General features: G+C 38.4%; 1 protein-coding gene across 5 annotated transcripts in view; it reads right to left on the reverse strand.

Moving 5' to 3' along the window:
- The window catches only part of csmd3b (CUB and Sushi multiple domains 3b), a 346,262-nt gene that overhangs the window by 22,569 nt on the left and 302,270 nt on the right, over nt 1-21,423 (reverse strand). For 3 of the 5 annotated variants that reach the window (XM_051389946.1, XM_051389942.1, XM_051389941.1), the window contains exons 47-59: nt 20,996-21,141; nt 16,806-16,886; nt 16,128-16,241; nt 15,843-16,031; nt 15,512-15,670; nt 13,118-13,306; nt 11,816-12,001; nt 11,180-11,374; nt 10,212-10,385; nt 7,847-8,020; nt 3,558-3,731; nt 2,582-2,767; nt 1,560-1,733 (exon numbers count right to left, since the gene is read on the reverse strand). In XM_051389946.1, the coding sequence (XP_051245906.1) occupies nt 1,560-1,733; nt 2,582-2,767; nt 3,558-3,731; nt 7,847-8,020; nt 10,212-10,385; nt 11,180-11,374; nt 11,816-12,001; nt 13,118-13,306; nt 15,512-15,670; nt 15,843-16,031; nt 16,128-16,241; nt 16,806-16,886; nt 20,996-21,141 (2,141 nt within the window). The remainder of the gene's footprint in view (nt 1-1,559; nt 1,734-2,581; nt 2,768-3,557; nt 3,732-7,846; nt 8,021-10,211; nt 10,386-11,179; nt 11,375-11,815; nt 12,002-13,117; nt 13,307-15,511; nt 15,671-15,842; nt 16,032-16,127; nt 16,242-16,805; nt 16,887-20,995; nt 21,142-21,423) is intronic. The other 2 variants (XM_051389945.1, XM_051389944.1) reach the window with 1 other exon arrangement.

Below are 21,423 nucleotides of genomic sequence, written 5' to 3' on the forward strand. Positions count from 1 at the left end.
CTGAACAAAACTGAATTGTAAAAATTACAATTTGTGACTTTAAGGAGGGCTATGACTTCCACATGAGAGCGGTAACAATCCTATCATTTAACTCTTGGCAAAAAAGCTAATAAGTGCTCATTTCCCAAAATGTTGAACTATTCCTTTAAGGGTTTTGAAGCTTCCTTCCTCAAGTACAATTCATCTCAAACAGGTCCATGTCAAGTCTTGAATCTTGTCACGTCCCAAGCCTTCATAAACAAATCGCAAGTGCTGACATTATTAATGACACAGTCGAATCCCAAAATCCTAATTTTTGTGAAGTCTGACTTCATTGGTTCAAACAAATTATTCTCAATAAAGTAAACATGAGAGGAATTTGATTTGAGGCTTCAGGTCTAGACACAGTAACCACTGTTACTTCTCGGTTAAAATGAATATTTTATGCCCCCTGAAATGTGAATGTGGCAACATAACCAACATTGCATCAGAAACGCCATTTGCTTATCGACAGTCACGGAGCAGAATTGCAGACCTGGCACTTCTACCATGGGCTGAACTCTTATCTCTGCGGGGCTCTGGTACACACCTGCCAGGTAAAAACCATGAATCACTGCTTTATAAACTATTACCCTCCCTCACCCTGCATCTCCCCCAGGCAATTGCTGTAAATAACAATGTATTCTTAGTCAACTCGTCTGGAATGTGTTTTCAGTCAGTTTGTTATATAAACGGCAGCTGGGAGCCTCTGAGTCTGGAGAGCCATAATCATGCCCCCAGCCAGCTACCGAGAACCATATAACTTAGACTGTTTGTTTATACATGATGGAAGGTAAGGAGGCTTTCTGTCTGGAGAGACAATCTACATCTAGCTCAATAAGTGGTGAGATATGCATATACACTAAATCCAGCCTGGAGGAAATATGCTTGGATAAAGCACTTTAAAGAACAATGATAGTTGTGCAGCTACAGTACACAATATTGCCTTAAAATCCACTCATTAAGAAAATATAGCTAATGCTAAAGAAAATGCACAGGGAACATTATAAATTGAATTATTTAAATGTGTTAATATTTAAATATACAGTCATTGCTTCACCCATCCATTTTTATTCTTATCTTTCATTTCAGAGTATCGCTCAGGAGTTAAAGACATGGTGAGGGTCATCACAAGAAGAAAATACACCTAAAAGAGGTTTACAAAATGACATTCCAATTAGATAACCCGCACAGAAATTGATATGGTTAAGGGTTCAGGGCTGAGATGCACTGAATGTGGTTGTAGGGGAAGGTTATGCTCCATAACCCTTTTAACAGACACATAGTGATATATTCTCTTTTCATGCACCAACCCTACCGTCCATCCGTCCATCAGTCCCTTCCATTATCCCTTCAATTGAGAGCAAAAGGGTTAAGAAAGGGCGCCTGCAGGATGTGAAGGCATGGAGTGCTCCACACTCTGTTGAATCTACACGTTTTGGACGTTTCGCCCTTTCATCTACAACTCCTATCTATCTATCTCTCTTACTGATAGGGTGGAGTTAACAGTCTGTATATTCAATAGAGGTTAAAATGGTTACCAGAGCAGAAGGGCATGGGGGCACTCCACATCCCATTGAGCTGACAAGTCCTGGATGATTCTCCTTTCAGCTGTCTTCCGCCCAGACAGGAGTATCGAACCGTTGAACCAAATGTAAACTTATCTCCACTCAGCACACCGTTAGGGGGAGAGCCAGGATGACCACAATCTACAACTAGAGACCCAGAAAGACAGAGGGAGAGAGGGAGGGAGAGAGAGAGAGAGAGAGAGAGGGGGGAGAGATGGATTGAGCTTAACGCAGCCTTGCGAGAGGAGCTGCAGTGGGGAACAGATTCAGAATCTAAAGAATATGTGTAGGATTATGGATAATGAGACAGATTCAGGAAACAGACACAAGAGTGCCATACATTTCTGAAATGTATGGCACTCTTGGAATGAATTAAACAGTGTGTTTATCTGCTCTGATGTGTGCTAAAATGTACAGCTAACCAGCCTTCTACCCACAGTAGTAACTGAGTGTTACATTCAAAGCCAAGGAACTCCTCATTAACTAACTACACGAGTTTGTGGGGTTACAGATGACATTTTTAAAAAAGCCCACTAGCACATTCACTGTGTAATATTTCCCCACTGTGTGAGAGCCAGACGTTTGCTATTGGAGTTGATGCATGGCATTTGAACAGATCAGTTAGACTTCCTCCTAAAAGCCTTTTCTCTTGTAACGTTTAAAGTGAAAACGTTCAAACAAGTTGTGAGCTAAGCCGTCAAACAGGTTTATGTAAGAGCAGTCTGATGAAGTTTTCCTTGTCATATTTATAATATTGGGACTTACTAGCTCTACACTGCAATAAACAATGCATGGGGCTGAAACAGAGAAGCAGCGCTGTTTCTCTATCATCAAGAGCACAATAACTTGTACGTAGGCATCAGATGCTTATCACCTCCTTTGAAAGAATCAGGCATTACTAAACTAACTCTGGAGGTGGGGCTTAGCAAACTAGCTATTGTCCGTCCCATTCCGTGTCAGGTTAAAAAGACAAAAAGACAAGGGGTCAAACTAACCTATACATTCAGGTAGAGGTTTGTCCCACTGTCCAGTAGGTTGACAGGTCAGTACTGGTGATCCAAACAGGTAATATCCTGGGTTACAGTCGTAGAAAACCACGGTGCCGAAAGTAAAGTTCCCATGCTCTATTTTACTCTGTCGGATGGAGTTGGCAGGGATACCTGGATCGGAGCAATTGACCACTATACACAGAGAGACACAGAGACGGACACGCACACAAATACACAAAAAGAGATATAGAAAAGCATGTGTTATTTGGCATGAACCAGAGAGGGTAATTTATCTCCCCCCCTCTTCCTTCTCCCAGTGTTTTGCACTGGGATTACAGCTCTGTAAAATAATATAGGGTATAATAAGGAGGTTGTGGTGAAGAAGGAAGAGCTGGTGTTCAAAAGGGTGGATATGGCAAATGTTATGTGATGCTATGATGAAGGCAGATTTGTGTGTCCTGGATCCAGCAACCATGCTGTGTAATGGCTTGTTATCATTACGTTGCATTTTTAATTTTACACAATTCAATTGGCACACCATTGTGTAAACTGGGCGGAATGCCGATAGCTGGTGTACAAACACGAGCGAAAGCTACCCTTGTTACTGTGATTGTTAGAGAACAATCAGGGCTTGAGATTTATGTTTCACTGAAAACAAAAAGTTTCCATTCAAAAGGGCTAGAGCCAGGAGACGGTAAGAGGGATGTGGAGTATGAAATCTACCTCAGAACTTCATTACATTAAGGAAAATAGTGCATCTTTTCAGGCTAGGTCGAAATTTATTTCAGGGTTATGACGGCAGAGATGTTTAAGTTGAATAAAGTTAGAGGTAGAATTGAGTTGAAATGAAAAGGGTAGGGGTAAATAAGAATGGTTGCCATAGTAAAAGGCAGTAAGGATAAATAAAGATAAGAGTTGAGGTGGTAATAAAGGTCAGGGATAAATAAGGTTAGGGGTGAATACACTTAACTTTTCTCCCCACCTTTACACGTTGGTGGCGGGTGGCTCCACTGGCGGTTGGCCTGACACTGAGCCCGTGCGGGCCCCTCCATTTCATAACCCCGGTTACAAACAAAGCTGACCACGTCGTTGAGGTTGAAGCCGTTTCCCACTGTGCGGCCATATATGGGACTTCCTGGATGGCCGCAGCTGATGGCTGTAGGGAAGACAGTGTGAATCATACACTTTATGATAAATCTACTTGAGAGTGCAGATAGCAAATTAGCAACTTTTATTAATATTAAATCCCATGAGAAGACAGAAACTGACAATGTGTTACACCCCCAACGTTCACACGTACGGACTCAAACACTGGAGGTGCGACAGGCTGCCATTCATTGTGAATGTAACCTCCAAATAGCAGCCTGACTTCCATACCCCATCTGTGGCATTCAACTCCAAGCCCATCTGTTCGTACTGAAGACGGAAGTCTTTAAAAACAGACAAATGTATAATTTTTCCTTTAGACCAATTTCCTTAAACAGCAGGGTACTGTATGTTTTAATAAATATTATTCAAACAGGAGTAAATTGAGGATTTTCAGATGCAGATTAACAAACATTCGGTGGTCGAGTATTTATGGCAGCAGGACAGTGAGTCAAAATAAATTATAGGGCCCGTGTTCGTTGTAAGTAAGATTTCAACCAGTGTGGCAGTGTGGCTTATTAATGCATTTTTAACAGTTTTTAGACAACAAGAAAAATAAACACTTGTTAGCAGGATCAATTTATTGTTGGTTTTTGGCTTTTAATTGGGTTTACTGACATTAAGAAAAATATCAGTATCACCATCCCCTTTCATTTTAAACATTTTAGAGAGTGAACGTATTGCATAATCACAGTCAAACACGGTGTCAGTTATAACCGGCAGCTTACTGAACAGTTTTTTTCCTGCTTAATTTGACTGGCCATTGCAGTTCTTTTTTTTTTATGTGCTGTCTCCGTGTCCTCTGTGAATGTTCCTGTAGTCATATCCAGCAGTGCTACAGTATTTCAGCAGTCAGTGCCACACAGTTGCAGCTGACCACTGATGTGATTTAGATACAACTCTATTTTTGTAAATGTTTTGGCTTTTCGTAACCCATTGTCTCACTTTTCTCATTAAATTTCCAAAAATCCAATTCTATAGATTTCTTCTTGATATAGAGAGCCACAAACATCTTCTGCGTTAGCGCTAAGTGTCCTCTGTTTGCCATTGTACGTCATAATCATTCATACTGTTAACTTCATTCACCGGGGCTACTTAGAAGTTTGCGTGTGTCTCTTGTCCTCATTGTGCTGACGACAGGGTTTTGATGTTTGTGTAAACAGACAGTTTACAGTTACAGCCAGCCCCTCTCTCATCTGCCTCTCAAGCTCTCCCCCTTAAAATTTATTGCTTTAGAGGGAGGAGGAGGAGAGGAAAGGAGTTTATTACTTTACAGGGTGGAGAGAGAGAGAGAGAGAGAGAGAGAGAGAAGAGGAAAGGAGTTTGAGCAAAGACACAGACTTGGAGGATAGAAAAAAGGGTACTGGAGGAGAAGACAAGATGAGAGGAGAAGAACAACTGAGGTGAGGAGAGCAGAGGAGAGATGATCAAGACAAGAGAAGACGAGAGAGAGAGGGAAGAAGGCATGGTTTTTTTTTTCACTTGATCAGTGAGAATCAGAAGTTTGTTTGCTTGCCTAAGATACAAATTTATCTGACACCGTCAGCATGCCCCACAGCTACAAACACACACACACACACACACACACACACACACACACACACACACACACACACACACACACATCATAGTCTCATCATCATTCTGTGTTTGTGTCTCTAAACAAGAGCCTCTCATCTCCATAATTACAGTATAATTTGGCTGTAAAATGATTTCCCTCAATAACTCCTGCATGAATAACCCCAATAAAAACAGCATAGCACAGAAACGCCAGATACACAGACAGATACACACACACGCACTATCCCAATCACAAAGAAAACAACTCCATGCAATACCCGAACACACATACTATCGGATATACAGTCCCTATACTGAACCTTTCTTTTTGTTTTAAGGCTCATAGTCAAAAACAATTTCATAGAGGAAATTAACTCCCTTTCATTTCCCCTTCGACGCAGGAAATGGAGATGCTACATCACGGCCACCGTCTTTTAAACATGGTCCTTATTTAGTGAACAAACGGTCTGTCTCTGGGGAAACGGCGTCTATATAGTTGGCTCGAGATGGCACTCATCATCATCACCTTAACTGCGCCCAGTTGCTGCCTAAAACATTTAGGATGCTCACAGCAAGTGACCAATTTTAGAGGATTTTCACAGTAGCCTAGACACGTCAGAGCCTTCTATTTTATCCTCAAGCTTGTTTATTTATCTCACCCAGACCACACTTGCAGTTGGGCCCTGTGGCCCTTTATATAAGACTACTGGTGTGAATCTGCAGAACCTCAGGAGTGTTGGGTTAAAACATCAAGAAAAGGATATTTCTCAAAATGCAACCCTTATGCTGGCTTTACTCAGTATGGAATAGCTCTTGAACAAAAGGTTTATTCTAAATGATTTTATTTCCATTTTTTAATTTGGACTTTTCCACCCTTGAATGAAATTTGAGTTGGGTTTATCAGCTCTACCACATAAACTCCCTTGATGGAGACCTTGGTGCACTGTTCATAACAATGCTAAAGGCAGCTGCACTGTTTGTTTCTGAATATTTAAGGCTCATATTTTTCTGATTACACCAAATCTCGCCCTAAAATAACTAAATTATTTAAAAGGAGCAAATTAATTTGAACTTTTTTTGCAAACATTCTCATCAGGCATCTAAAGCGCTTCACTTTACAGAAAAACAGCACGTCCTGTAGTGGGGTAAAGTGTTCTGCAGCACGGTGTCACATGCTGTAGATGTGCTATGACAAAGAACCCTGGCTTATAATGCAATTTGATTTTAAAATGTAAACTGTAAAGTTAACGCTGTGCTCTTCTGCTTTCATTGTCTGCTCGTTTAGAGTTTTCACTGTGACCGAAAAGATCAAATAAGACAGAAATCAATTATTAAATTAATTAAGTAATCCATCTGCACACACACATCAACACATATACAGACACAAATACACACAGTCACACAAACCCCAAAGGGCAGTGTTAGTATTCGCTGAACTCTTATTTTTCTAATCACTGAACCATAACATAAAATATGATTTCAGGTGTTTTTTAATGATGTGCTGGATCACATCACATCCAAGGCTACACTCTCGATTTAGTTATTTCCCATCAATTGAGTCTGCCTCCTCCTGCTGTAAAGGACATTTTTTCAATGACCATCAATGCACACTGTGTGCCTTTCAAGACAGTTAGTAAACATCTATTTGATTTACTGTCCTCTTCATTATCAATCGATTATTAACCAACTAAAAGAACACTTGCATTTCAGCATGCAGATCAATTATTTTCAAAGGTGCCGAGACCATTTTCCTTATTTTTCTTGAATCAGGACTTCTTGCCTCCAATGCCAATTTCACTGCAACACCTTCCAAATATTGTATCACACAGATCTTAATTGGTCAAATATAAGACCTTTTTCATTAGTGTGCCTCCAATGAGATTTGTAAGATGTATGATATTGATCCTTCAACTGCATGGGCCACTAAAATATCCAAAATTCAAATAAAAATGCTGAGAACTTTATCAAACCCTTGAAGTCGAACTACCTCTGTTTAATATTATTTTAATTTCTTTATTTTATATCTAGCAAATAGTGGAAGTTATCAAAGCATACCACGGCATTCAAGCTTCCTCTAGATACACCTTGACCTCAAAACCTTGAGTGCGATTTTTATTTGTCCTCACATGCACATTAAACTCAAAGACCAGTTTTGATTAAAGATGAGTTTTTTCCTGCATGTTTTAATGATAAACAGGACAGAAGATAGAGGATGTTGGATCTTTTTGTCACATACCAACACTGTCCATTTAAGTGTGTTTCTTTAAAGTAAACTATTCATTCCACTGATATAACATCTAGAGAGATATGCTTTTATAGTCAGTGTGAGTTAGTGTGCATAGCTGAGTGTGTGTTAACATAGGACTTAAGGCATCCTGCTTCTACAGTGTATACACAGTATTTGACTAATGCAGTATATATATATATGTGTGTGTACAGTATGTGAGTGGAAAAGACAGACAGCCGTCCAAACCTCAAGCTGTCAAGGAGACAGATATGTGTGGTAGAGGGCCTGGGTTAATTTGATAGTTAAGGTGAATCTTGTGTGCCTGTGTTTTTCCTTACATATACAGACGGGCAGCTGTCCAGACCACTGGTTGTCTTGGAGACAGATTCGAACTGATGAGCCTATTAGTCGAAAGCCAGGCAGACACTGATACACGACCGTATCACGGTATCCGAAGTTCTCCCCTATCACCTGGCCATTCACAATGCCTTCTGGGATTCCACAGTGACCAGCTGAAAGACACAGAGAGAGATACATGGGACTCAGACTATGAATAAAACTGGCTTAGAGCCTGTCTCAGAAATGTTGCTTTAGAGATACAGTTGTTGTTTTGCTGAATTTTTGTTCACATCTTCATTTATTACAAGTTTAAGTATATAAACCTACCTTGTATCTGTGACTGTGCTTTTTATTTACTTGCTTTTACTTACTTTTGTAACCGAGAGCCAGCTAGTTGTCCTGCAGATATGCAAATATTTCAAAATGATACTACACCTTACCGTCTTATTATACACATGAGATGCATTCTCAGGGTTATTTTCATAGATACAATGACAATATCAGCAAAACAGTAACATTTTAATCAGGCCTGGGAGTTTTAAACAAACCCTGAAGGTTGAATATCTCCTTGGCTTAGGATATAGTTTGTTGCCTCTATGTGGGACATTAAAATTTTAAACATCTGCTGAAACCTTTTGTGTAAAAGTAGGCAATTTTGCAGCTTGAAACCTGCTTTATTGAGAAATGTGACTTAGAGCAAACACACACCACGGAACATCAAAGTGGGAGCACAACAAGCACTCTATCTTCACAAAGTATCAGTAGCTCTGCCATAAATTGGATCACCTGTCATTTATGGTGAAGGCTCAGATGGTCAGTTGCGCCCTGCAACATTTTCACAGCTTTGTACACACTTTGCAATGCCTTCAAAAGCAAAATGAAGAAGTGCTTTTAAAGAATCAGACTTGGTAACCTGGTAACAGCTAACCATACAGGATTTGTGGGCCTCTTCAGTCCCGGATCAGATTAATTCCCTGATGCGCAATGCTAATGCAAAGTGTTTTAAAAAGTAGGACAAAATGTGTATTTTCTGTTCTAAGAGAGTTTGAATTGAGTATTGATTTAATTCTGTACAGTAGATAAAACCTACACTGTGTCCCTGATGTCAGCAAATGCTAACAATTTCACAGACAGCCAGGGATGTGGGAGAGAACGAGAAGAGAAAAGGTTGCCTTGCCTAGTATCACCTTTGTCATTTCACATTGTCTTTGAGGTGCTGATTACTGGAGTTAAAGGGCACAACTCAAGTGAGTCACACTTTACTTTCTTGAATATATTGCAGGAAGTTGTGTTGAAGAATTAAAAGTCAACTCATTTTCACAAAGTTTCAACACACTTTGAAATGACCCTACAATTAAACGTCAAAGAAATTATGAATACAATAAAGTAAAATACTATCCTTTGGCTTTTTTTGAGCAGGGAATGCATGGAAATTATGATGTCTCACATCATAAAATGTTTTAGTTTTGGTTAAATATCTGGCAAAAGAAAGCACAAAAGTAGCTCTTCTAAAAGATAATATAATGTTTTTTTTTCGTATTTTTAAATGTTATTGTTGATTTGCTTCAGGGTTGAACATAAAAGGGTCATTGTACAAAAACAGATTGAATTACTAAGATGAATGCAAACAGCAAAAATAACTGCGCAGTCTTCCAATTTAAATATGCAAAACAAATAGAGTAAATCCAGTTTTGTTTTGAAGGATAATAAGAAAAGTTACTGAATGAAAATGCTGTTTATAGCACTTTTTTACAGCTCACTTTATTTATTTTTTGACAGAATGATGCCTCCTCATCAGTCTAGGTTAAGTTTCATTGAACTTTTCCTTTATAAATTGCATCTCATATCCCCCTCAGTCTGTGAAGTATTCTGGGAAGCGATGTTTCTACTGAGGCTTCATGGAAAAGTGACAGCACCATGTCATAACATCTGTTACCTCTGGCTGGCACACTGACAAAAGAAAGTAGGTGTTTTTTCGGGCTTACACACATATATATATATATATATATATATATTTAATAAAAAAGAACATTCATACTGAATGCACAGCAGACGCTTGCTTGTGATAGTCTTGCTAGTGAGGTGGACGAGGCCACGGGGAAGCAGCTGTGCAGCCAGACGAGAGGTGTAGGGCACAGTACCTACCTTTGATACCTGTCCTCATTAGATTGACTTGAAATATCCCTTTCCTTTATAACGGTCAATGTTTCAGTGTGTGTGTGAGAGAGTATGTGTATGAACATATGTCCTAAGCTTTAAATTTAAGTCAGAAAATGACATGCAGTGTCTAGATACAATATATAATATATAAAATATATATATACTGTATGTTTGAATACATTATTAGCTCTAGTTGTTATATACCTAAACATCGGGTTTCTGTTCCACTCCAAAGCCCAGATGACAGGCACTCTCTGACCGCTGACCCCACCAGCATGAAGCCGGCATCGCAGGTAAAGATGGCTGTAGCACCAAATGTTGTCTGAGTACCAATCTTCTTCCCATTGGGTGGAGATGGCAGCTCGCCGCAGGATATAACTGAAACACACAGGCAGACACAAGCAATTTAAAAGCAGTTGTGCACCAATTTAGCACCAAGTTAATTTGAGTAGCTGTTAGAGCTCATTGGTTTCAGAGAGGAATGCTACCAATGCTGGCAAGCTGTTCATCACACAAATTTGGAGCCAGTTTAGTTTTTTTCCCCCAACACTCAGAAAGATATGGTGAAGAAAATAACAGTAAATTTTCAAATGTCACAGAATTCTTTAAAGAAAAACAGCATCAATTCAAAATGTCAAGAAACCCCAAGAAGAAAAATAATAGATGACAATAAAATGTCAAGGCATCTCTTTCAGGTTAGGGCATGGATTGGTTTTGCTTGTACAGTAACTCAGTCATCACGAAATTCAATAAAATTAGTAGAAATAAAATAAAACTTAAATTAAGACAATTAAGCACACAGTGCTTACAAAGTATATATATATAATACAAAGTATTATCTTTGAGCAAAAGCTGTGCACTGTCATTTGCGTTTGTGTGCTTATTGTTATTGTATTGCTTATTTTACAGGGGGTTATGTACTGTACTACTTCTTCCACAAGAGGAGAGTCACTGCTCAGAGCCAATATAACCACATTTCTTTTAAATAAATGTATGCAAGAGTAAATAATTCCTATTCTTATCGACAGTTAATGGCAGTATGTGTAGATATCAGAGTAAATACACAAAAAGTTAAAATAACTTAGTACATTAGGATCGGAACATAAGCTCATTGTTGATGTTGCTCTTTAGTTTCAGTGTTCATTAAATCATCATATGTCTTTGTTACTCACCCTGGCAGTGTGGTCTCTCATTTCTCCAGCTCCACACACCATTGGGTAAGCACTGGATGTGGGCGGGTCCTAATCTGTAGTATCCCGGATCGCAGGTAAACACAATGCGAGTTCTGTATTCGTAGTGTGAGCCGTTGACAATCCTCCAGCGTCCGTGCTCCAAAGAAAACGACCCTATGCTGGGACACACCACCACTGCAGAGATAGACAGAGTGTGTAAAGGAAATAAAGCCTTGTGGATTGCACTTACATTAAAAAAAAAAAACACATTTTAAAATAGTGTCAGATAGTAATTAGCCAGCTGAGAGTGGGGCCAAGTCACTGTAAAAAATCTCAGAGATACATCATAATGACTCAATTTAAATAACAATGTCCTTGCCAAAAATGCCTGCCACTCATTGCTGTAATTACATGTTTCTTACAAACTAGTGTATCCATTTTACTCAGTGAAAGATGATTATTTTATTTTCATGGCTTGAACAATGTAGTATTTCATATTTCTGCGTGTTCTAACTGACGCCCTGATAATCTCACTGAAGCCTTTACATTCTTGGCTTTACAATGAAGTATATTCAAATCAGTAACACAATCAGATGTGGTATTTATACTGTCCACTGACATTTATGTGTTACTAACCAGAACATCGTGGTATCTTATTATGGTTGCTCCATGTTCCATCAGGCTGACAGATGGCTGACGTCAGTTCTTTACTGGACAGTCTGTACCCATCGTTACAAAAATAGGAAACTCTTGTTCCGACGGAGTAGTCAGCTGTTAAAACCCCGCCATTTATAGGAGCCTTGGGTGCCCCACATGAGACAGCTAGGGGAGGACAGATACACACTGGTTAAGAAGACAACATGCAAACAGACATGCACAGAATCCCTAATGCACACTTACGTCTGTCAGGCGCGCAGGTTCAATGCGTACTTTGTTTGAAATGTTTCTGGGAATTCACAGTGTATTGTATATTTGTAAACCAGCTCCCATATGAAGCTATCAAACTAAAAATATACAATCAAGAGATGCTTGATCTCTGGTTCCAATCAGTTCTAACAAAATACATCCACATCTTGCTGAACATGCTGCTCCACAGTCCACAGTGGTTTTAAATAGACTGGTTTGTAGAGCACCGCACCGTGTAATTACACAGTGTCGACAATCTGCTATACATCCTTCATTTGACTTTCTATCAATACCAGCTACGAGCTGAGCCTTCCTATGGTTATTTGATGTGTGGGATTAGACAATAGCAGGTAGAACATTAAAACTTCTTCAGGGTCTTTGGAGAACATAATGTAGTATAATCGGAAAATACACATACAAAAAGATAATAAGAAAGAGAAATAAAAGGCACTTGCATGAAAATCATTTTAATTTAATTTTTTTAGCATTAATGTTTCTTTTTTTTTAACCAAATGGGTGTAATTTATGTGTGTCACTCAAGCCCACTGATATGAACAATGCATCTGGCATTTTAATCACTTGAATGTGGAATGTCAACTGTGCTTAAAGTAGAAAAAGGTTTTCAAGGTTTTATAGCAGAGAAAAGGAGAAACTTTGTTGTGTTTTCTACCATAACCTTACGATACATCAGCAGTACTATCAGTATTAGCTACATTGGCTACAATTGTAAAACTACGATTGTCAAATTTATTTAACTGTCCAATGTTAGTTTGTCTGTGAATAGTTAACTAAGTTCAGCTCTTCTTTAATCAATCTCTTAGGTACATTTAAACAAAACTAGACATGAGTTGCAAATGTGCTACTAAAACTACCAAATTATTACTTTACAGACTATAATTTTCAGTATTTTTCAGTGTATGCTTACACATTTTAAAATTTTTCATACAAATGACATACCATATATTCAAAACACTTCAGTGCAGTTTAGCTTTAAGTACAAACACATTCCCTAACACATATAGACAAACACACCTTGACATGCAGGTACTGGAGAGTCCCATGCGTGGTAGCCGAGTGATGTGCGGCGGCAGGTTGCTGTGGCGTTGCCTATGAGACGGTAACCACGGTCGCAAGCCCATCGCACCACACTGTTGACATGGCCGCCGCTCTGCGAGGAGATGGAGCCGTGGAGCGGAGAGTCTGGGGTTGAGCAGTAAAGTGCTGGAGTGGAGAAAAAAAAAAAGATTTGAAATGTTCTCTGAGGAGGCATTTTTTTACCACTTATATAGTACAGTAGTATGTTCTCCCCATAATATTGTACATACTGTTAATTAGTCTAGCCTTCACATCAATGCAGATATTTTGTCTGCATGTTATACATTATAATAACCATTAACAGTACTACTTCTCAGAAGGTTTTAGTGTTATTGACATTACAGTCAGATAATTAGATAATTTCCCTATATTAATATGAATCACTACTGTATTTATTACACAATAGAAGGCCCAGCCAAAATGGACTAATGGCAAATGTATCATGTTTGCGTATAAATTATCATTTTTACTGACCACAATTATGATTTTCATTGTGTATTTAAAAAAAAAGTGCTGGAGGCATAAGATGGAGTAGGAAGCTGTCACTCTGATAAACTAAACTTCTGTGAGCAGAAATATTAATGACCACATCCATAACTTTGACTACACCAGTGCAGCATGTCTTAAAACCCAAATTTTCCAGCCAATTAAGATCTATTCGACAAGCTGTACGAATGCTAACTTAAATAAATAGTCTCTCTCGGCAGAGCTTTTGGATCAAACAACCAACGAGCAGAGTTACAGTAGGTGTCAGACATTGCTGGACACTCTGCTCGCAAAGTCTTTAACGGCTTTATGCGATTTTATGAAATATTCCTATACCAAGAAACATCAATCCTTTACTCCAGACAATACTGGCAGCTGCAGGCAAAACAAGAGGGAATCCTGCTGTAACCGCCGACAACCTGGGCAACAAGTTTAACATTGTCTCAAGTTTCTGAGTCTGTTATTTATAGATTATTGGCTTATACAATTATGTCAGTATCTCATATGAGTTAGTTACCAAAGTAATTAGTTTACCTGGGTTCAGTTAGATGTTGACTTGGGTAAGTTGCCTGGTCTGTAACTCTTCAAACTGGACAAGGGTCCAAAAATAGTTCTTCACTAGCCTTATTTATTAGTGATAAGCCTGTCTAGATATGTCCCTCTGTTCTGCCACTGGCCCAGTATTATCTGTGTAGCAGGTTTTTGATCCAGAATCAGAGTCAGCAGTGTTTTGTACAGTTTGTTAACGTTGATGGCCACAGAAAGGGCTGATATAACTGAACTGACATTAAGGCAAAGCAGCCAGCTAACAATCTCTCATTACATCCAATCCAGGCTCTTTCCCCTATAGTATTTTTAAGATTGATAGCATTGAACTGCTGATTTCAGTCTTACAATGGCTTTTTATATAATAAAATGCCACCTTATCTTGTTATAATGACAAAGTTTGTCTTATTAATGAGAAAACTTTCATTATAACTTTAGTGTAAAATTTTCTTTTTTGTAATTAAAAACTGAGCATATTTTGTTTTCTCACACTGACTACGTTGTCATATCCCGACCTGAAAAAAAAAATCTAATAAATATGAATCATGATATTAGTAGGCTTACAACATATGTTTAACCATCCTTGCAAATGCTCACATTAATCACAGCTACCAGAGAAGGTTACTGAGTGTGAGAGTCCTGGGAGGCTTTTCTGTTACTATTGAGCGTGTAATTCATCATACAGAACAGTAGTGTTTTAAAGGTTGAAGAAGCAGCCTCCTTACTAGACTGTATGAAGTGAGAAAGAAAACTAAACAGGTGATACTGTCTCCTCCCCCTTAACTGTCAAAAAATGCCCTTGAATAAAGCACTCAAGCCTCATTACCCAAGTGCTTAATGCCCAACTGTCTGAAGGTATACTTAGCATGCCCAGGTGGAAGAGCGTCTAAATGCAAAGATTGCTATAAAACAGCATCTGTGCTCATCAAGCTTTCCTTGAATGAGTAAAAGTTAAGAACTAACGCATAATGCAATATAAACTGCTTTAGGAGACAGACAGAAGTGAGGTAGAAAAGTAAGCTGAAAATTAAGGAATTGGTAAGAGGGAGTTAATGATTTACTTTATCTTATACTAACTACTTACTTACTTTTATTTATTTACTTTTTCTTTCACTTTGCCATATATTCTGTTTTCCACACAAAATGAGAAACTTTTTTGCATGTATGTTGAACAAATTCAACTCCTCCAAGTGCTCTTCCACTCAGAATGTCCCTCTGTCTTTCTGTCTGTCTCTGTCTACCTCTGTCCATGCATTATGATAATATAAAGTAGTAGTAAAATAAAGTTGGGATACATACTTTGGTACTCACCAACATAGCGAATTTTGAAGCCTTTCTTGTTTGTGCCGTGGTCAGAAGACCAGCGGACCAGGAACTGGTGACCAGAGGTTGTGAGGTTAAAGGGTGTTGGCAGGTCGCCGCTCAGCGTTGTCAGAGTGGGACTGTTGGCTGTTGGACCTGAGACAGATCAAGACAAAGAGAATAAACGGTATAGTACAAATAAACTGTGATCTGTACTATCTGCACTTTTTGATGATTTTGCAGTCAAAAATGTATGAACTGAACTTCTTAGCTGAATTCTTACTATACTGAATGTCTGTGTTGTGCTTAAGTGTTTTGTTTTTTTTACCATCAAAAATCTCCAACACGTCAAACTCTCTCTCAGTGTGGAAACTTTCAAAGGTAATGGTGACGTTGTATCCTTTCTCTACTGTAACGCTCCATGAACACATTTGGAGGTTCGGGTAGCTTTCTGGCCAACCGGGACTCAGGATGACACCTGACGAGTCATATCGCACATCATGTGCAGGGCATTGGACTATGTAAAGAAGAGAGGGAAATGTTAAATTACTACACACTATTGGCAATCTCCATTAACAATACTAACATTGCTATTGTAGTGACATTAACACACCTTGGCAGGTTGGAGGTGGTGCGTCCATCTGTAGTCTTTCTCCAAGGCGACATGTTAAAATCTCACTGCCAACCAGTGAGAATCCAGGATGGCATCTGTACCTGATGATGTCACCTGGATGGGCAAAAGCAGTATGTAAAATGAAAGCAGTTAGAAGGCGAAGTGAAGGCAGCGAAAATGAAACAATATTGTTGATTTATCCTTTAGTGTACAGTCAGTGGTGTAATGTAGCTACATACATTTACTCATGTTCTCTATTTCAGCACAGACTTGCACTTCTATTTCCGACTCTTTATACTTCCACTTTACTATATTTCAGAGAGAAATATTGATCTTTTTACTCCACTACATTGATTTCAAAGGTATTCCATCTACTTTACAAATTAAGATTTTAAACATATGATCATTTTATAAAGATGATGCATTGTTATATATTAATCTAATAATACATAATCATGTGCCACTAAAAGAGACAATTTTTCTGCTTTTATAGTTGATAATAATTCATTATGTCTATATTCACTGTGTACATTACATGAATATCAGATAATTAAAAGTATGGAGTAGAGTAGATTATATTTGTTCTCATATTAGGAGCTGGAAAGTTACAAGTCTCAAGTTTGCCTCCTCCATCAAACTAACATGTCTAGAGGCATTGCAGGCAGACAGACAACTCACCTATCTCCAACTCGCCGTCCTCCATCAGCATGACAGCATTGGGCACTTCTGGAGGAGGCTGGCAAACCCTTAATTGGTAGGCTAGAAGAACAGACACAGCAGAGGAGAGGAGAGAGGACAAAGAGAGGGACATTATATAAGAATGTCAGAGAGGAAATGTTGCCAGTAAACCTAACCTAGACAGGAAAAAATCTGTGAATGCTTTAAATGTAACTCGCTGGTCTATCTGCAAAAAGGTGTAAGTGCCCAGTTGTCTGTGCCTGTAACAACTGCAGTGAGAAATCCTTAGAAAACTAAATAGTGACACAAACCATTTTTGGTCTGTTTTGTTTAATCTTGGTTGTTTCAGTTTAACTTCACTTTTCTAAGTTCAGGTAGTCAGGTCAACAAAGCATGGAATCAAAAACAGGCCGGCTACACTGATACAGCACTGCCTTGAATCATAAAAAGCAACTGACTTCACAGCTACTGAGCTGAAGGCTGTAATCAATATTACTGCATGATCATAGATCACTCACTAACAGAGAGAGAGAGAGAGAGAATACAGACAGTCCAGAGAGAGAGGGGAGGACTAAGGGTGAGAGAGGGAGGAAGGGCTGAGAGCTATAAGTCAGGATGAAATTGACTATGAAAATGAGACCTGCCAATAGTATCTGCTGCTCTCATGCATATCAAAGCCCTGTGGTCTGCGTGTGTGTGTGCCAGTATGCGTGTGCATGTGTATATTTGTGTGTGTGCAGCTATGTCTGTGTTTCTGTGCGCGAGAGGAGAGGTTCACTGTGAGCTGACATTGATCTCTTTAAGCTCCAAGACCGTTTTTTTTTTTTATAGCTACTTTCACATTCATGTCACATCGACTTTCTCAGTCTCACGTCCATGACAACATTATACACCACTGTATGGTCCTCGTCCCTGTATGGAAACACTGGCATTCAAAACCTTGACCCAGAGATAAACAAACAGAAGGACAATGACATAGATAAACATCCCCAAACAGTGGATTGATGCTTCCTTTGGGGTTTATGTGGCATTTCAAACTAAAACTGCACTTTAGAAGCTGTTTCAGATGCAAACTGTGACATTCTGAATTTTTGTTGCGTCACTATAGGACACTGAAGAAGAAATGTAGAAACTTATTTTGACAAGTACCTGCTGAAGGAATGGTGCCTTTTCTCCCCGCGCTTAACTAAGAATATAGGTAATCTTCGCACTATCAAATAGGGTGTCCTACTCACTCTCATGCCTGTCTCTTCTGTTTTTGTGTTATATTCTCTAATAGAAGTGACAAAGTAATGCTAACCACCACTGCCATACGTGTCATCCCTTCTCCCTCTTATCCATCTCCCCTTGTCACTCTCCACTGTACATCTTCCAATAAAGCAGAAATTGAAAATAAACTTGAATCCATCAGATGTTACTGTTTCTGTGTACGTGTGACAGCTGACAGTTAAAACCTGCCAACAGAAATTCATTAACAATGTGACACATGTCTAAAAAAAGGAAAGCCTGCACATAACTTGACATTTTTTATTAAAAAGTGCAGAGCAGAAACTTTAGAGAAGAAGCAAATATAAGCTTCATGAGGGAGAGGGCGGAAGATATATGTATGTATGTACTTGTGTGTTTGTGTGTGTGTGTGAGAGAGAGAGAGAGGAGGGGAATTAGAAAAGGAATGACAAATTGTGTTGTGAAGGGTAAAAAAAAGTACATACTGTAAAGTTAGACTCATTAGAAACCATTCTGTCACATAACAACTTCATCCAAAAAAAGGCAACTTTTCACTGACTTAACAATTCTGATGAGGATGAGGAATATAAGCAGCATTTCTTAACTGCCTGGTGAAACCCTTGCATTGCCAAAATAAAAGGATTTTTAAAAAAATGTTATGACAGAGTATTATGATGGCTGTCAAAAGCACAAGACTCATCTAAACTATTTTCTCAAACTGTGAAAAGCTTGTTATATTTTAGTTAAATTTACTACAAGGAGTTTTTAAATGGTTATGAAACGGTCTCAATTGAATACCGAGGCCTGTATATGACCTACATAAATAAACAAGACCAACAGGGAGAATACTGGCTATAGTTATTCCTAATGTCACCACCACCTTCCACCAGGTCGGATTCGGTCAGATTCACGTCAAAGTCAGACAAAACCACAGGGACCACCAGAAAAAAAAAGTTCCTTGTAGCTGCTTTAAAGTGACTTTAAAGTACATTTCCACATGACAATAGTACGCTAATTCATTTTATTATACAAAAAGTCTGGTTATGTTGACAAGTGAACAATTGAATGATAATGTGAGGTTTACCTACAATAAACACCAGACTGTACACGTACTAATAAAAATTCTACAGTATATCTAAATGTAAGACAAACTCATAATTATAGACAGTAGAGATTGCATACTACCCTAACATTATGAGTGTTTTGACATGTATGCAAGTTACTATAGTCCCTATATGCTTTTTCTTTTCCAAAAACATTAAAAGTAACAAAATACTGTTTCAAACTTTTTTCAACGACAGATAACACATCGTCACTTGGACAGTATGCACCATTTAGCCATTTTATTTGAACTGCGTTTATGTGGTCAGCACATAAAGAATCGTGTAATTGAAGTCAAGGAAAGGACGGAAAAACATGATAATTGGAGTTAAATGTTTTCTCATGACAGTAAATGGATACATACAAAAAAAGACCAAAGTGTCAGTAGATTGATGTTTTGCAGGCAGACAGACAAAACAAGAAGAAAGACGACTCGGGAGGTTTTCATCCTAAACGCCAGTTGAAAACAAAGGGAAATCTAAGTGCACTGAAGGACCACAGCAAAGAGATTGAAATGAAATGAAAAACTGAAAGGCATAGACAGTTTTGACATGGAGAAAGAGCAGCTCAGGAGCAGCAAAAATACAATCTCCACAACTCTGTAGAGGGAAGGTTACTGTTTGTGTGTAAGATGGCAACATAAAAAACATTTTTATGTTGGGCTATTGAGCAAAAAAAGAGACTTACAAATACACAAACATGCATGAGGGCCTTGTTTCATGAAAAAGTCTAATTATTTTGTTGTGCAAACTACAGGTTTACTTTTTCCTTTTAAATGATGAATTAGTTGCATAACTGTGGTACCAATTAAAACAAAATGATTTGAAAAGAATCTAGGGGGATCTATTGGCAGGAATTGAATATAATATTCATAATTATGTTTTTTGTAACCTTACAGCTAGATGGCACTAAATCCTTCATACTGGGCCTTTAAAAGTTACTTTCCTTTCAACAATGGCAATGCTACTCAGCTGCTTATTGTCTAAGGTATTAGTCCCTCAGATCTTCAACAGAACAACTGTTTTCTTTTTTTAACAACTTTGTGCAAAGCTACTTGTCCCTTTAACGATAGCTACCAGCTTAGCTTACACTGATCACTGATCTAAGGGGTTACTGCAGTATTTTATTATCAGGTTTGATCAAGAAACTGACTACTATTTCTATATTATAGAATATATATATATATATATATATATATATATATATATATATATATATTTATATATTCAAGTGAGACCTGAAAAAAGGTCTTAAACCCAAAAGTGAATAAAACATCACAGACTTCGCTCAAGTATTATAAAGTACGATTCATTTGTAATCCCAACTGCTATTAGTGACACTTGAAGTAAGTGGATATACACATAGCAGTAGTAATGACATTCAAAAAGGCCTAAGCACAATGAAATCAGATTGATAAAAGCTATTAAATGTTGACCAAACTCCAAAGTGGTCAATAATTCTAAAGAGCACCTTCCTGCAGACAATACCAACTCAATTTATAATATGAAAACTATCAATAGCACTGTGACTAATAGGCTATGACAAAGACGCCGGCTTCAGTCAGAGAGTAAAAAGTTCTGGTCGAAGACTAAACTTCATGAGCCAGAATGAGTCAAAGGAAACAGGTCTGAGTGGAACGTAATGAGGATGAAGTTGAAGAGAGTCTAACACCACAAACAGATCGAAGCCATCACTGCAGCTACAACTAATGGTTGCATTATAGTTTTACCACTATACCTCAGGACAACAAAGCCCAACGTAGAGACAAACACAATAAAATGATGTTTCCAGTTACTGTATACAGTACCTTTATACGATCACTAGCTCTGTGACAAAATTTGATAATGTCCTTAATGTCTTACCATGGTAGCTTAAGACAAAGAAGCCGGCTCCAGAAAAGTCAGAGTGGAATTTTATGAGGATGATGTTGGAGGTCGAGTAGACAGACTCCAAAGCAGTGTTCCCACTAAACTGGCCGATCTGAGGAGATGATTGGTCTGGACCGTCCCTACAGAGAAACAAAGACAAACACACACAAACACACACACATACATACAGAAAGCTTGTGTTACAAAGAGGGTACTTAGAGACTAAAGACCCATAAACGAATGGACTTTCTTTATAGAACAATGAGGGAAAAAGTTGACCTAAAACATAATTTGAATAAGTTATTGCAGCACTCTCTGACAGTTAAATGGCTATTTGAGGCCAGGAAATGGTTTCTCCGAGGCTAGAAACAAAGATAGAAGAGACATGACGATATTTATGAGACAAAACGTGGAGCTGCTCC

The sequence above is a fragment of the Dicentrarchus labrax genome, unplaced genomic scaffold (genome assembly GCF_905237075.1).
Source record: "Dicentrarchus labrax unplaced genomic scaffold, dlabrax2021, whole genome shotgun sequence".
Taxonomy (NCBI): domain Eukaryota; kingdom Metazoa; phylum Chordata; class Actinopteri; family Moronidae; genus Dicentrarchus; species Dicentrarchus labrax.